The sequence below is a fragment of the Aegilops tauschii genome, chromosome 7 (assembly GCF_002575655.3).
Source record: "Aegilops tauschii subsp. strangulata cultivar AL8/78 chromosome 7, Aet v6.0, whole genome shotgun sequence".
NCBI lineage: Eukaryota > Viridiplantae > Streptophyta > Magnoliopsida > Poales > Poaceae > Aegilops > Aegilops tauschii.
In genome coordinates, this window is record NC_053041.3 from 579500971 (window position 1) to 579518050 (window position 17080).

Genomic DNA, 17080 nt, shown 5'->3' on the forward strand with positions numbered 1-17080 from the left:
CTTTACCTTCTGTACAGATGAACAAGTTAGCAGTAAGTATGGTTGACAAAAAAACATTGTACCAAGATGGAATTCATACCTCAAATTCCCCAGCAAGGTTCTTGCTGGGGTTGCTGTAGACACACTTTGGCACTTCATTTGTACTAGCAGCAACATTCTTTGAGGTTTTCTAAAAATAAAAAATGGTTAGCATACATTCTCTGACATGAAGACAGTTAGAAATGTTGTGACATACCTTGATATTATTATCAACTCTCTGACCCTCATTAAAGTCCTTCTGTCCTACTCCAAATCGATGATCCTATTAATGGAAAAAATGTTAGTCATGCACGAAGGATGAATTACAAAAAAAACAAATGCATACATTGAGTGCATAGATGAAGTCCTCCAAACGCATGCTGTTTTGCTTCTGGCGCCTTTGTACTCCGTCCAGTTGTGCGGAAATCTCTGAATATTGCTGAGACACTATGGCTTTCATCTCTCCCACCTGGGCGAGTACGCGGCCTAGTGTCCCATCGACCTACAAGTTAAGATAAATAAGAACTGATTGTTTCATAAAATTATTTGTACAAACAAATAGTTTCAGCCTAAGAAACGAGTAGTATCATTGTACTAGTTACATAGGACGTACCTCAAAAGCAGACTTTGTAGGTTGATGTGAAACCTTGCGCACTGGCTTCCAAGGGCGCCAGAGGTCCTCAACCATCTGCAATTTTTTTTATATTATGAGCAATTTTGCAAAAACTGAGCAGATGACAACTAGTAACAGTAAGCATATACCTGTCCTACTCCTACGTAGTCTGCGATATTATTTTGTCCACCTTTCCAGCCTTTGCTTCGTCCCAGTATTGGATCAATGGTTTATCTCGTTGAAGATAGGAAATGGTGCAATCAATATGGTCGACTCGGAATTTCTCATAGAACCAAGTCTGCAAGAGAATTAAAAAGAATACATAAGTGACCAATTAAAGAATATCATAGGAAATAATGAGTTCGTACTACCTGCAGTAGTGGGAGGTTCCCCTCCAAGTTCGCGGCACCGTTCACAAACTTCCTCACACTTGACATTAAGTGGTCGAGAGATAGTTTAGCATAATTTATGGAGTTTATACTATGTATGTCCACAAGAATTCCCAAATATTTGGGATCAACATAGGGTTGTGTCGTTGGGCAAACCAACTTGCCGATGGTGTACAAGACGTAAGGCTTCACAAACCGTGGCCTCTCTTCGCCGATCATCTTCTTACGAAGACCTGAAAAGGTTGTTTGTCAAGAATTGTAAGTATTGTAATTATGAAATTTGTTCCATTATCAAACGAAAAAATAGTTCTGAAAATATCATATACCTTTAAAGGTCAGTTTGTTATCTTCAGGATCCTTTAAATCAAGCCATAGGTCCTGCACTTCTTTGAACGGAGGAGGGACATAGTCCCTCCCCATGCTAGGCAGGCCTGTGATGTGTAATACGTCTTGCAAGGTTATTCTCATAGGTACCCCGCGTATTACAAACGCGTCAACTTGTGAATCGTATGTGCTAGCAATCTCTTGGCACAAAACTCTCCTAACATTCATTGCGGGAGTCTTCAGAGTTTCGCGAATTGTCGTTTGACTAGCTATGACATACTGTTCCCCAGTTAATGACTGGACAAACTCTGAGTACCCGTGCATTGATACAACCTGGGTACCCCGTATGTGCAAAGATTATTTTCAGTGACAAGGCAACAAAAATAAGAGATTTATTGTGAAGAAATAATTAAGCTAATCATTTAGGCTGTTTATTTGGCTTCTTAATTTAAGACTTGCAAGGCTGATGTAATGATTTGATTAATGTAAACAGGAGGAAATCGGGACTGATCTACATAAGAGGCGTCATGTGCACCTGACTTTATTTGAATCTAACAATAAGCGAGATTTGTACACGAGTTGATGTACGGGTTCAATGATATATGTATACCTTCTTTGCCGACGAGTGTGGGGGCTTCGGTGCACCTGACTTTGTCGATGAAGGCGGGGGCTTCGATGCACGTGACTTGGACTGCTTCGTGGCCGACTGTGCAGGCCTCGCGGACGCAGCGGGATGATAGGAAGACATACGATGGTGATGGTGATGCCGATGGTGAGATTGGTTGGTTCTAGTCAAGGTTCAAGGATGGGGTTCAAGGAGGGAGGCTGGGTTGTGGTGAGGTTTAGGTCGATGCGTATAAAGCATATATATAGGCTGGGTACACGATTGGTTACAATCAAGTCATATATTTCTTGCCGAAGAGATAAACCCATGTTTTGTTTCTTGTTGATGGGATTGGAAGTAACTTTCTAGAATCCTCCAAAATTTTCCTATGTAAAATATTTTGCATGCAATCCCGTAGGGCGTGCATGCCTCATCTCCTTCCGTTGCTAACGATAGCTACTTTTCTTTTTTCTGGAAAGAAAACAAAATTATGCCAAATTTATCTATTTCTGTTAGACTACGCATATGTATCATTTATCTCCCCACGAAGGGGCCCCACCTCCCTTCCAATCACGCCCTCAGAAAAAAGCGTTCGCTACACATATTAACACGACGAATAACGTTCTCATATAATGTGCAGCACTGCTATACAGACGACAGTACGTAGACGATTATTGAATGACAATCCATTTAAACCGTCCATGCATGGCAACAGTTGTCTGCAAACCGCTGGATGGACCATCGTGCAAGGGTCGTTCACCCTATATGTCGTGTGTACAACAGTTTCGTATAATGTGTTCACCTCCATTACAAATTGTCATGGCCGCATTAATTGGGCACGGATGCCCGGACCCACGCAAGTATGAGCTAGTATGAGTTGTTCGGACCCACATGATGTCAAATGTCAGTACGAGTCGTCCGAACCCACAAGTGTCAGTACGGCAAGAACATGGCAAGCAGACATGCCAATTTTCGTTCACACCTACCATTTTATGCAATTTCTATGGTTTTCCGATGAAAAAACCATAAAATACTGGCCGGTCGTGACGCAACGTGTGTTTGGTGTCTGAATTCGTTCATTTTTTGCATGGGAGCCTCCCATGGACATTCCCACATCATGCCAAATTTTGGAATCATGTCGTGCATGGCAAGAGATACACCATGTGGAAACGAGCTGCTTCGGTTAGGACGAAAGGCCAAGTCTCAAAGTGTTTTTTTTTTCAGATCCACCAAACGGACCCAAATTTTTTACACACGCACACAACAACATGGCAAGCAGACATGCCAATTTTCGTTCACATCTACCATTTTATGCAATTTCTATGGTTTTCCGATAAAAAACCATAAAATACTGGCCGGTCGTGACACAACGTGTGTTTGGTGTCTGAATTCGTTCATTTTTTGCATGGGAGCCTCCCATGGGCATTCCCACATCATGCCAAATTTTGGAATCATGTCGTGCATGGCAAGAGATACACCATGTGGAAACGAGCTGCTTCGGTTAGGACGAAAGGCCAAGTCTCAAAGTGTTTTTTTTCAGATCCACCAAACGGACCCAAATTTTTTACACACGCACACAACAACATGGCAAGCACACATGCCAATTTTCGTTCACATCTACCATTTTATGCAATTTCTATGGTTTTCCGATGAAAAAACCCTAAAATACTGGCCGACAAGATTCAGTTTGATTATTTTTGTTTATTTGTATTAATAATTTTGGCCTTCGTGATTGTTCCTCGCCACACTTTATTTTTCAAAGAAACGTACTGGTTTTATTTTCCTTTAAACGTATTGGCTAACCAGCTGGCGCGTCTCCTAATTTCATGGAAGGTATCTCCTGACTTGTTAACAAACCGTGCATATCTCCTGATTTTTTTTTTCACAAACGCATATCTACCGATTTGTTAACAAACCGTGCATATCTCGTAACCACATCTCGGCCTCTTCCATCTCGTTCCAGCACAACCTCATCTTCGGCGATCTAGATCCAGCTCTGTTGGCTGGGATCCGCGGCTGGTTCTCCTCCTCGTGGGCAGCACACAGCCGCCGGAGAAGCCCGTGGTGAACGATGTCACGCCGACCTTCTCGTGGTCATCCCCACTCTCTCATAGGTACTGCACTAACTCCTCTGATCGATCTCTGTGCACGCCTCCGCCGCCAGTCCCCCGCCTAGGGCCGCGGCCTTCCCTAGTCCCCCGCCTCCGCGGTCAGTCCCTCGCCAATCAGGCCGCCTCTCGCTTCTCCGCCCTCCGATGCACCGAGCTGACGAACCGATGACGGCGACTGATGGCATGTCTACTGCAATTCGTCACAGGCCGTCGCTCTTCCCTAGTCCAGCGGTCTAGCCCCGCCTGCTACCTGTTCCGTGCTAGCACCACCGCACCGTTCTTAGTAGTGCTCCCTGGCCTCTGCCCAATCGCCCCAGCCGCGGTCCTGCTGCTTCCGCTACGCACAGGGACTGTCCGTGCCTCCAAAGCTGAGCAACCCCAACATTGCTCTAGGAGGTAATTTCTTGGACGGAGACACACAGACAAGTTTGGAAAATGCTTGCATTTGAACTGGCATATTGTATGTGTTGATTCTAATTGATGCATTTGAACATTGAACTGGAATTTAATTTGAGATGAATATCTATCTATTGAGCTCAAATTGATGCATATTCATTTCAGTTTAATTTCATGTTGTGCAAATATATGATGTATACAATTTGATCGCTGCACACAACTGGAGTGTCATATGGAAAGGCATACTAGCATAGATGAAGCATACTATTGATTTGGCATTCCTTTATATCCCCTTATATTTTTTGGGGTCATTTTTTGTATATTTTGTTCGATCGTTAAGCAGTGAGTTTCAGTTCTACATATATTCTGCAACTGAGCAAAGTATGCTTGAGTTTCTAATTTTTTTAGGGATTTCGACCCGGGCCCCCAAATTCCTGGAGACGGCCCTGCTAGAACCCTAAAATGTCGTTGATTCCTAGTTTCAGCGTTCAGTACTGATTGGATTCACACTGTATTGCAGATGATCCTGATTTGCCTGAGTTGCTATGTGCTTGTCACGAGCCAGCAGTCCGAGACATCTATTACACTGATTATAACACACGGTGTTGCTACCTAAAATGCAACATGCATGAGGTCTGTTGTCACGCTCATGCACTGTTGCGAACGAATTTCCTAGTGTTTTATTATTGACGTATACTTCTCCCCATGTTATTAATGTACGCAGCTGGGTTGCAAGTTGTTCATTCGGGAAGACCTCCTCAACAACTACGCTGAACAGATGGTCAATTACTGCACAACGGCAATGGACAATTGTCATGAAGATGCATTGGCTACTGCGGCCTTGCTTCTGAAGGAGAATGATCAACAAATATCAGAATTAGAGACCAAACTATATGCTCTAGCGTCAGAGTTGCCTACTACAGGCGAGAAGGACACGTCGAATGACATAATACTCGCAAAGAAATTACAAGAAGAGAGATACAAATGTAGGAGATACTCAATACTTTTTTGGTTCATGATGATAATATATGTTGCTAGAATTTTAATCCCCACTTTGTAAGACTAGATTTCACCTACAGATCATTAATGTTGAACTGAATGAATGTACTAGTTCATGGTGGTTTTCTTGCTCTTACTGACTCATGATGCGCTTATGGTCCATCAGAAAGCGTCCGAACATTCAGATCAATTATGGAAACATGATCAATCAATTCCATGTATAACGTACGACTGGCACGGCCATGCATGACCGCTGTGAGAAGGATTAGCACGAGAGAAACTGCAAGTATGTTCATTCACACAAACACAAAGAGAAGATGGGGTAGTCATGCAGTACGATAACAACAAGAGTCAACACTGATGCATCTTTTAAATTCCAATCTCATAAACGGGAAAATGTAGCGTGCATGTACATCTCATTCAAAGTACAAATATAACTCTGATGATAAATTCCGTAGTAAAAAACTGAATGTATAACACTTGTGACCAACAATTCGATAGAATAATGGCAAACAGAAAGTGGCCTCATTGTCATCTTTTCTTTGTCCCCCTTGTCTGTCTACTTAGACTTTCCAGCCGTTTTCCTGTACAAACTCAAATAAATTAACATGGTATCGACACAGGGTTCAACATGTACTTCTGAAAATGCATAAACTTACTTGAAAGGTCTTTTGTTCTTAGCACACACTTCGTCATTGTTCTCTTTTCTCTTTCTCCCCCGAGTCATCATACTAACTTCAGTCACCTTTGCTGAAGCTTTCCTGTGTAGTGCAAAACATTGTTTAAATTGCACATATTAGCATGCTTCAACAACAGTTCGACTTGCACAAGTACAGTAGACAAGATACATGAATTTTTTTTAAAACTTACTTCACCGGTTTCCTCTTCTTAGCACGATCCTCTTCTTCTGCCGCCTCTTCTTCTTCTTCTTCTTCTTCTTCTTCTTCTTCTCCTTCTCCTTCTCCTTCTCCTTCTCCTCCTTCTTCTTCTCCTGCTTCTTCTACAGTATTGTTCACTTTTTTTTCCTCCCCCTACTCAACTGACCATGAACTTTCCTGCAAAAAGTAAACCATATTGACAGGCTGCAACCAAGAAATGAACATATGCAGTACACATCAAAATGACCAAATACTTACTTCAATGTTTTCTTTTTTGCTTGCAAATTCTCCAGGAATGGCTTCAACCTCTTATTCGATTCTTTGGCTGGTCTGTCTTTGGGATTTATTATTGGTTTAGGGTCTTGGACTTGATCTGTAAACCTTTGCCGCGCCCCAGAAAAATAAGCCGGCATAGGAACAAATGATGGCGTGCCAGTATTCCCATCATTTTTGTTGCCCTCGTCCAATATGCTCCTCAGGTACTCCATCACCTTTTCTGACTGCATTTCACTAGCTGAGGCCGTGAATAAAGCCTCACTAGCCATATTGCGCAGTTCATGGTACTTATCCATCTGTTCTGACCATACATGTGTATTGGCACTCCTCACAGAACCGAAAGCAGGCTTGGCTTGCATTGTCCATCTAGCCTTCACACAACATGCGGGGATGGTGCATATCCCATTGTACTTCAAAACGCAAAATATATGAGCACATGGAAAATCCTCGATTTCCATCTTCCTACATCCACAATATGCACTTTCCATCTTAGATCCATCAAAAATACATGTGACATGGAACCTAACGTGCACCGACTCTTTGCGAGCAACTCCATAGCTAACCAAACCAGTGTCCTCTTCCACCTCAAGAACATTCCATCTTGATAAGTTGACAATCTCGTCCTTTACCTTACTGAACATAACAGGGGTATAAATAGATGAGGCACTTATCTCAAGTGGATCGGCAGTCAATCTAGTGAAGGAGATTGTGTGCGAAGCTACAGCGTCCAATGCTGCTTCATTCCTACGCAAAACTGACACACAGTGTTCAATGTGTTGCACGAGATCAACGAGTTTCATTCTCCTATTCAGGTGCACATGAAGCCTTGAGTTTAGAGACTCACTCCTCTGATTGCTCAACATCCCTAGGAAATACCTTCCCTTGTTATATGCTACAGACCACTTTTCTCTCAGCTCGTACATCCTGTGAATCCATGCATCTTTCTTTTTCCTTGTGATTCTGAATCTCTTCTTATAAGCCAACCAGTGTCTCTCAAACTCATGAACCTCCATGGCATAGTAAATAAATTTCCTAAATTCCTTAAGCTTTTCCTTTCGGAGGTGAAGCACCATATTCTGCTCGATATGCCAGCTGCACAGACGGTGATATGTGCTAGGCCAGACTGATGATATGGCTTTGGCCATTGAAACGTCGCCGTCTGTGATCGCTGAAATGGGATGCTTCTCGTGCATTGCCTCCAAAAAAACCTGAAGCAGCCACTCATATGAGTTAGCTGACTCGTCGGATACAAGACCAACCCCAAACACGACTGTGCTGCGGTGATGGTTCAGCCCCACAAATGGAACAAACGGCAACCTATATTTGTTTGACCGGTATGTGCTGTCAAACACCACCACACCACCAAATGCAACATAGTCCAAGCGAGATTGGGCGTCTGCCCAGAATATGTTCTGCAGATGCCCATCACTGTCTGTGGTGTATCTGTAAAAAAATCTGGGTCTTTCATCTGTTGTGCTGTCATGTAGTTCAGCATAAATTGAGCATCGCTACCTTCTATCTTTTTCTTCTTCTCTAACGCGACATGGTTATACAGATCGCGAGATATAAATCCAACCTTGCCCAAACCACCAGCCTGCTTCTCCATCACATCCATTATCTGATATGTGCGAAGTCCACCAACCGAGTACTCAATGACATCCGCCTTCTGTGGATCGGTCATGCCACGATGAGACCACAAGAAAGGTGACAACTCAGGATTTATGAATGGATGGCTATGTTGGTCAACAAAATTCTTTACAAACCACAACCCAGTGCTTGCTTGAAGCTCAACCTGCAAAAGAGCAGGACAACCACACCGAGAGAGTGCCCTTGGCGTCCTTTTCTTGTCAGTTTCATCAAAGTGCTTTACGTCACGATATCCTTGTTTGCAACACACAAACGTCCTCCGGTATGCATTTTCCTTGTTTCCCTTGTATTTCAGATCGCCCTTTCTAACACCAAACCCTTTGTTCTTCGCATACCCTAAGTAGAACTTGTACGCTTCGTTCTCACTTTTAAATGTCTGCCTGACCATCGAGTCGTACTCCATAAATTCATCTATCGAGATGCCTTCGCCAGCCATGCCGATATCCTGCCATAAGAAACAGCAAAACCTGTTACATATTTACATGAAAGAAAATACGCTGCAACTAAAACATATTAATTATAAATTGTCAACGATTATCATCTGTAACTGAACCAATAATCTCTGGCATCCTTACTAATTTTCTGAGCAGCCAAGAATCCTACTGGCCATAATTTTTAACCCATCGTTTTCATTTTCTAAGAAATCTGTATTATGTTCTTGTAAGAAGTAACATGCATCCCACAATATCAAACTCATAATCTGAGAGTTCTCACACACACTACTATTCCTTGCTAGGAAAAATGAGAAGAACTAGGAACCTCTCACACACTACTAATCCAGCATCCACACGGACAGAAAACCCAGCAGCCATTTTCGGATTCGTATTGCGTGCACAGCCAGCATCCATGTGCGCCCAGCTATGGTGTTTGGGGAGCATCAGAGGCAACGTACCTATGCGAGGGATCTCAACCACGACGCGCGGAGGAACCGATCTCGGGCGCCGTCCGAAGATCCTTCGATGGAGAGAGAGGGCCGCCGGGCGGCGCTGGCCGGCTGCGCCGTTGAAGATCTTGGGGCCCATCCAAGATCTTGCGGCGGCGCCCGCAGGGCGGGAGACGGAGCGGCCGCCCCAGTGCGACTCAGGAAACGGCGACCGATGGGCGGGGGAAGGAGCGACCGCAGGGCGCGAGAAGGAGAGGCGGCCCCTGTGCGACTCAGGCGACGGCTGCCGGGCAGAGAGGCGGCGGCAGAAAAATGAAGAACGCGAGAAGTGAAACCTACGATAGGGCAATTCTATTCCAGCTGTGATTACTTACGTTATTAATCACAGCAATTACCCATATTATTAATTAATAACATTATCATTAAGAAAGGACTAATCTACCCTTACAACCAATTACTAAAATGTCCTCAAGAGAAAAAAACAGGGATCAATAATGACCATTGGATCAACTATATACTACGCACTATTTACAGGAGTATGATGCACCGTAAAAATTGCTAGGTGTATTATAGTAACAGAAACATATCAATCCAGAGAACTCACATGAAAAAACAAACACAAAATAAGAACACTTGATACAGAACTTGCATATATAAGAGAGTATATAAAAGTACAAACAAAATGATCAGGGGTCACTAAGCTCGACTACTATGCAAAATGATGTGACATGCATCACGTCCTTCCAACATTGGCTTTGTTAATTGCAAGGCGTGCAAGGGTCACAACTGATAACTCCAAATTGTGAAAGATGCGACGACTACGCTCACATCAAATCTTCCAAATCACTAGCAGTCCAACACAACCAGCAATCTCCAATACATACATCATGTCCGGCCTTAGAACTAGTGCAATAGAACTGCTTCTTTCCTTCGAAAGGTTGTAGAAAGCAAACAAGTTATCCTTCTACAGTCCATCTAGGAAGTCAACATTGCTCATTCCGTGCCAGTATATTAGCCACACCAGACTTAAATGTGAAGACAAATGGGAGAAAATAATATATCCAAAGAACATATATGCTATAGCTTGAGCGCACACTTATATATGGTTCCATGAGAAATAATTACGCAGTAGAAGTGTTTTACTGAATGATTTGCTAAATATACATAGGAAAAATGAATCAGTATACGGTGCCACCATGCAGGGAAGAAATATTTCAGACATAACTCACACAGCTAGTTCCACTTAATTAGTTACATAACTTAGGCATCTATCAGGCCATGGAATCATTTTTCAAGCATAGTATACCCTTCTTTTTAGTTTTTTGCTCAAAACATATGTGCCAACAACATGAATCCTGGGGTTTTCGCTTCATCTATCTGCTCACCTAAAAGGACATCAGATCAGACAATCACTACTGCATACATAATTGTCTCTGTTATATTCAAAGGAAAAAGAATGAGCCTATTGAGGATTTGTAGTATATTTAGACAAAGCAAGAAAATGAGCAGCACCTGTAGTACATTTTCACTGAGCAAAGAAACAAAATGTACAGTAAAACATGCTTTTGAAATCATATGAATATAGAAGGGGCGAGTGCACATGTACACACACACACACACACACACACACACACACACACACACACACACACACACACACACAAATAGCACTGGAATTCTTGTAACTTGCTTAAGACAAAGGAAAAAAATGAGCCTATTGAGGATTTGTAGTAAATTTAAACAAAGCAAGAAAATGAACAACACTTGCAGTATATTTACACTCAGCAAAGAAATAAAATGTACAGTAAAACATGCTTTGAAATCATGTGAATATAGAAGGAGTAAGCGCACATTTACACACACACACACACACACAGAGGGAGGGAGAGAGAGAGAGAGAGAGAAATAGTACTGGACTTCTTGTAACTTGCTTACATCAACCATGTTTCTGCAACAAAAAAAGATACCGAGAACACACAACAAGGAAACAAATATTTGGGATGTGACCTGAAAAGATGGATGTGGAGCTACCAAGCAAAGGAGGGGCATCAATGACAAAGAGACCTGCTGTAGGCGCCATCCAAATTATTTGAACAGAGGGAGTAACTAAGAGAACTACCAAAAAATCATTCTAAACACACATATGATGCTTTTACAAAAATATCATGAACACAAAAGCAAGTATCTAAGTTATTTTTATGAAAGTTCTCTCCAAAAACTTCAGAACCATACATGGGCAGCAATTTCGTGGCTGTAAAAACTTCAGAACCATACAACCATGAAATCGCACTTGATTTAGACCTTGTACTACACGTCGAGAACTTCTCTGTAGACCATTTCTTTGTAAAATTTGCAATGGAGTTGCACTGTCCTTCTTTAGCTTATTCGGGAGAGTAAAAATCTTTATATTATTTCTAAATGCAGCTCTAGAAAGAGCAACATAGAGTTGACAGTGTAAAATACCGGTTTAGGCATACACCAACATTTTCAGTACTTCAAATTTCATTCCACAAGAAGATTCTGGATAATAAACTGAAACCAAACATTGTTGTAGTGGACACTGCTTATGGATACATGAGTGGTTTCTAGACAGTTTAGGCTGGGCACACAGATTTGAACTTTGGGTTAAAGAGAATTTGATGGATTGGGAAGTAGAGGCAATAGCAGAGCATAGTACCTCCACATAACCATCACAGCAGATCAGCCATCTCTGAGGCGAAGTCAACTGTAGGAGGACGCGGGTGTGGATCTCGTGGGTGGCACTCCATTCTCCGGGGAGCAGCTCGTGCTCGAATTCGATGAATGTGGAGCGCGTTGGTGGGGGAGAGGGGGAGGTGGGCGGCGGTGCTGCTGCATGAGAGGCGTCATGGAATCGTAACAGGTGGGACAACACCGGTGGCGTACTTGCTGACGTCGGCGTCGGAGGAGATAGGGTAGGGGAGGAGAGGAGGTGGTGGGAGGAGGGTTTGGTGCATCAGGGAAGGGGGTAGAAGAGGTGTCGCGGACTTGGGAATGGACGATGTCGGCGTCGGAGGACACGAGGTACGGGGTAAGAGGAGATAATGGGCATAGAGAGGGATAATTGGAGGTGAAGGTGGGGCTGTGTTGCCAGAGAGGAGACAACAGAGGAGAGGCCGGCACTCGCGCGGTGTGAGCAACAGCGGCCACCTGCAGGGTTCGGTTCCATTGTTTTCAGCCCTTGTCTAAGGATCGAATGCCTTGTCTGTTTGGATGAGGTGGGGATGGATGGAGCAGGACTCCCGTGCATCAGATAAAGATCTGATGGTCAAAAATGTTGGATGGCAGGCACACCATTATCATCAACTTGTTTTTTTTATAGGAGCAGAGATTGCACCCATGATTCTCTTTAGTTGCAGCAATCGTATCAAGAACACATCAAAATAGCAGGAATCCCACACTACACACAACTTATCTTGCCCAGAATCGAACGCATGCTCCACTCCTGGTCCCGTTTCGGCAGCCAGGACTAACACGCACGCTCCCAACCAACCGCATAAGCAGTGGCTCGTCGTGGAGCAATTCCACCTCGCTATCCGCACAAGTCCTATGGCCGACGGCTGTACCGTGGCCGTACTTGTAGTCCTCGCTGTGCGAAGCTGCCGGGCAGAGGCATCCCTGTAGCCGAGGCGATGCCCTCAGGAGGAGGAGGCGGTGCGAACACGTCGTGGTTGGGCGTGAGGGAGGCGTCGCCGCTAAAACAGAGAGGTGGGGAAATTCATACTTTCTAGGGTTAGGAGGTCTATCCAGACCTTTTACTTCACCGGAAGGGGTATGCAGGATGGACGAGACGTTGGAGCGGGCCAAACAATTCAAACAGGGCTGAAATAATTTCGTGAGCAACCATAGTTACCGGGCCTTAACGAAATTGCCGAATTTCGGCCAAATTTAGTTTTTTTTCGGTCGAAATCCAAATCTCTAGCTATAGCTGCTGGGATCACGGAAAATCGGTGTTCACTACACTTGAGTGACTTCGATGGTGGTGCTACTCGACAACTGGTTTCGTGTTATGAGGTGAAAGCCTAAATCCGACTTGTGTTTGTATCTTCTTGATATTTTATTTTGATTAAATGAAATTTATCCTTTGTTGAAAAGGATCGTCGGAGCCTAAAACTAAGAAAAATAACAGTATCAAAATCAGACAAAAAATGGTGGGATGATATATACGATGCAGAGCGGCACGGGGGCGTATCCTGAAGCGTGAAACATCTCGTAGGAAAGTAACATGACATGTGCCTGCATCCATCAACAACTAGCCGAGAAAGGAATTTCTCTGACTCTGAGCACAGGGTAAGGGTAGTGTAGTGAAGTGACGACTAGTGGTTGGCTGGCGTACGTCTCCCCTTCCCTTTGAAAGGTCCATCTTTACTCGGGAGTAAGTAAATAGCTCTTCCTGTATATATAGTTTGATTTGGTTGTGAAGCTTGGTTAGCACTAAAAAGAAGGTTGAAAACAAGGATGGAAATTTGTGGCGGGCGCATGGCAATTAAGCGCTGATGGGCTGGTTGCAGTGGGCAGGCCATGTGCAGCGCTCCAGGCCCATTTCCGGAAACGTGAAACCTGCAACCACTTGCCTGCTTTCCCCCGTCCTGCTCCTGCAACCGCCACTCCCTAGCTAGTCCCTAGACAGATTCTACGTCTAGCATTTAACCCAGCAAGTTAAATACTACTCCCTCCGTTTCTAAATACTTGTCTTTCTAGGCATTTCAACAAATGACTACATACAGAGTAAAATGAGTGAATCTACACTCTAAAATATGTCTACATACATCCGTATGTGATAGTCATTTGAAATGCTTAGAAAGACAAGTATTTAGAAACGGAGGGAGTACTCCACCATAGCGTACATAAAACGCTATGATTACATAGAATGGAAGGAAGGCCTTCATCACAGCGTACTAACTCACTTTATGACATGCATTGAGATAAGCTTAATTACCGACAGTTCTTAGCTAGGCTGTGCACAGGTAAATGTTGGATAGGCCCGGTTCAGAGTAAACAAACTACCACTACCATACTCTGACTGCATAAGCTCTGACCTAGAATGGCATGGAAACAAGCTTACTAAGTTATACTACTTGTACCAGACATGCCCATCTTTTTATCCACAGCAGCATCCGCGATAGCTACGAAGCAGAAGCACTCCCTGCACTGGCACTGATATCCATCAACTTGCTGCAGCCAGCTCGAAATCCTGCCAATAAATGAGGATATTGTATCAAGATCAGTAGTGGTGAGCATGCTGGTGTCTGTCCAAGTCCAACACAGCAACTTGTGATAACAACCAAAATGGTAGAAATAAATCACACATCATGCTTCAAACGGCAGCTCCAAAATGCAAATTAAGCGTACAGTGTATTCTGTTCCATATATCTCAATACAGTCATGAAAATATCATCCCGTCTATATGTCCTGCTTTGAGGTCATTCTGTTCTTGCACCTTATTTTTCATTGACTGCCAATCCTTTCTGAGTAGATGCATCATGCATGGCATTTCAAGTTGAGACAAGAAAAAACCCAAGTGCAAAATCCAGATCAAGAAGATCTTTTTAACTATTCTGTCAATTATTTGTACCATCCATTGAAACACTGCCTTATCGAGAGAGAAAATACAGATGATAAAAACACTGAGCCTAAGCTGCAGCAACGACTGACAGTTTAGCACAAGAATAGCATTGATGGTTGGTGATGAAAACAATATTACGGTTCAGTTGATACTAGCAAACATGCCGAAGCTACTGATAAATTCTATCGGACTTGAACACATTAATTACTTGCGACCTCTTCTGCCAATTTTGTTTGTACGAAAGCGCAATGTTGATCAGAACTTAATTAAGATGCAAGCACTCCTAGCAGGATGCATGACCTTCATATGTGGGTTAATGCCGGTTACCTGAGTAGGTGAAGCCGCGTGATCTGCCTCTGCCACGATGATGTCGCTGGGCCTGGGATTCATCCTCCGCAGCGCCATTCCAGCACGCAAATAGATGAGAGCGAAACATGACCAGATGCCCAGATTAGACGCGTCGGCCAGAAAGTCAGACATCTCTGGAAATAGTCCACACAGCTGAAGAATCCACGAGATTAATCGCAACCAAAATGACCAAGCAAAAAGCCGTGCAGCTGCCCTGCCTAGCGGCGACGTAGGGCTTTCAGAGGCACTAGAAAGCCGCTCATCGAAATCCTTCATGAGGAGGCCCTCCGCCAGCTATTAAATTTGACAATGGAGAAGAGCATCACAAGCTAAACCATGGAGAGCAGAGAGAGGGTAGCAGCATAGCAGCAGGGGTGAGGTGACGAGAAGAGACGCACCTCGCTGCTGCTGCCTGCTGCGCGCAGGAAGAAGAGCAGGAACGCCGGCGCTGAAAGAAGCAGGGAGGCTATAAAGATGCATCCCGTGATCTCGGACAGGACGGATCTCGCGGCGTAGTCGCCGCCGCAGACCCGGACCGCGACCGTGTCGAAGAAAATTGCCGCGACGATCACGTAGAGCGTGCCCAGGAACAGGTGGATGAAGGCATCCGCAGCGGCGCAGGCACGGCTGCTGCGCGCCAGTGCGTCCACGGCCTTCTTCACCAGCGCCGGCGAGGCGGCCGCTATGTCGGCAGCGAGCTTGCAGACCGCGTCTTCGAAACTCATGGCTGCGTCTGCGTGCAAGTCAGTGAGGTGAGTGCGTGTGCTCGCGCAGGAGCGCGCGGGTGCAAATGAGGTTTATCAGAGGAGCCGCGGCACGAGCTTGAGCTCGCTGCCATGGAAAGCCATGGCCGCCGTGGCTTCGGTGTCCGGTTTGCACGGGACGGCGGCTACAGGGAAAAAGCGCACGGCAGAGAGAGGGAGGAAGGAGATACGGGGGCTCACTCACCTCGCGCACGAGGTTGAAGAGGACGTAGGCTGTCCGGAGCGGAGCCGACGTAGAGGAAGAAGCCGGCGACGTCCGGGAAGTACAAGAGGACGCGGACGTAGTCGTTCCCGGCTCCTCTGGTCGTTCAGCTTGCGGGGGTCGACGGCAGCGGACGAGGCGCTGCTTCTCGCGGCTTTGGAAGGCTGGAGACGGCGGGGACCACGCCGGAGCAGATCTCGCGCTCGCTCTGTCCGTGGCGACGGCGGCTATGCGTGGGAGCTTACCTTGATGGGGGGAGATGAGAAGAGGGTGGGAATGGAGAGAGAGGAGGGGCGATTAGGGCTCTCGGCGGCATTATATAGACTCCCTAGGACGCATTAGCTAGATGAGTTTTAGTTATGTCTCATTTACTTGTGTGACCGTTTTATGTATATATACCCTAAGATTTATACTTTTTCGTGTGTGGCTGCTTTTGTATCTGGCTCTCTGCAGTTTTGTGTTATAGTCGTTTGTTGCCAGGCCGACAGGCCTTTCTTTGTTTTGTTTTTTTTTTTACGGTGAAGGCCGGCAGGCCTTTTTTTGTAATATCTTTTTTTTTCACTGGTTCAACGATGGAATATTTATTGTACAGGTTTGCTATTTCACATCTAGATTGAAATAGTCCAGAACCGTTGGATCATCTGTCTTTAATATTGGTACAAAACGCAATTGTCTGGTTGCTACGTTGTCTCGCTCTGTGCCTGTGTCCGAGTCGTTGCTAGCTGTGCTTGTGTGCGGGTCGTTGCTAGTGCGAGGTCGCTCTGTTAGTTTTCACGAGCCTATGCTCTTGAAGGTCGTTGCAAGTGTGAGGTTGATTGACTTTTTCTATTTCTTTTCACAAGTCTGTGCTGAAAAGTTTCAAGGGAGAGTACATATAACAGCGTGCGGGAGGAGATGAGTCGGGTAGGCGACCACGCGGGCGACAGCACGGGCGACGCGCCTACTACGGTGTGGCAGCCAACCGCGGAGGTGATGGCGGTCTGGTATGTGGTCCGGCGCAGCGCGAGCGAACACCAGGTGAGCGGCGGGGAGGGCCGCGCCGGC

At 44.9% G+C, this 17080-nt stretch overlaps 2 protein-coding genes and 1 pseudogene across 3 annotated transcripts; 1 reads left to right on the forward strand and 2 right to left on the reverse strand.

Annotated features, from left to right (window-relative positions):
* Positions 1-17080, forward strand: part of LOC120961856 (polyubiquitin-like) — a 387099-nt pseudogene that overhangs the window by 14051 nt on the left and 355968 nt on the right.
* Positions 5727-9067, reverse strand: LOC109783024 (protein FAR1-RELATED SEQUENCE 5-like). The gene is made up of 6 exons (XM_073505958.1): positions 9050-9067; positions 8591-8700; positions 6591-8084; positions 6325-6509; positions 6114-6215; positions 5727-6038 (listed from the first exon to the last, which is right to left on the reverse strand). Exons 1-4 carry the CDS (start codon positions 9065-9067, stop codon positions 6467-6469), a joined length of 1665 nt encoding a protein of 554 aa, XP_073362059.1. The 3' UTR covers positions 5727-6038; positions 6114-6215; positions 6325-6466.
* Positions 8059-16537, reverse strand: LOC120968219 (uncharacterized). 2 transcript variants are annotated; one of them, XR_012189739.1, is made up of 5 exons: positions 16019-16537; positions 15469-15803; positions 15050-15364; positions 9148-14350; positions 8059-8700 (listed from the first exon to the last, which is right to left on the reverse strand). XR_012189739.1 is itself a non-coding variant. In XM_040394796.3 (4 exons), exons 2-4 carry the CDS (start codon positions 15793-15795, stop codon positions 14324-14326), a joined length of 669 nt encoding a protein of 222 aa, XP_040250730.1. In that variant the 5' UTR covers positions 15796-15803; positions 16019-16317; the 3' UTR covers positions 14018-14323. The 2 variants fall into 2 exon arrangements, 1 of the variants encoding a protein (XP_040250730.1); XM_040394796.3 differs by lacking the exon at positions 8059-8700 and having other exon boundaries at positions 14018-14350; positions 16019-16317.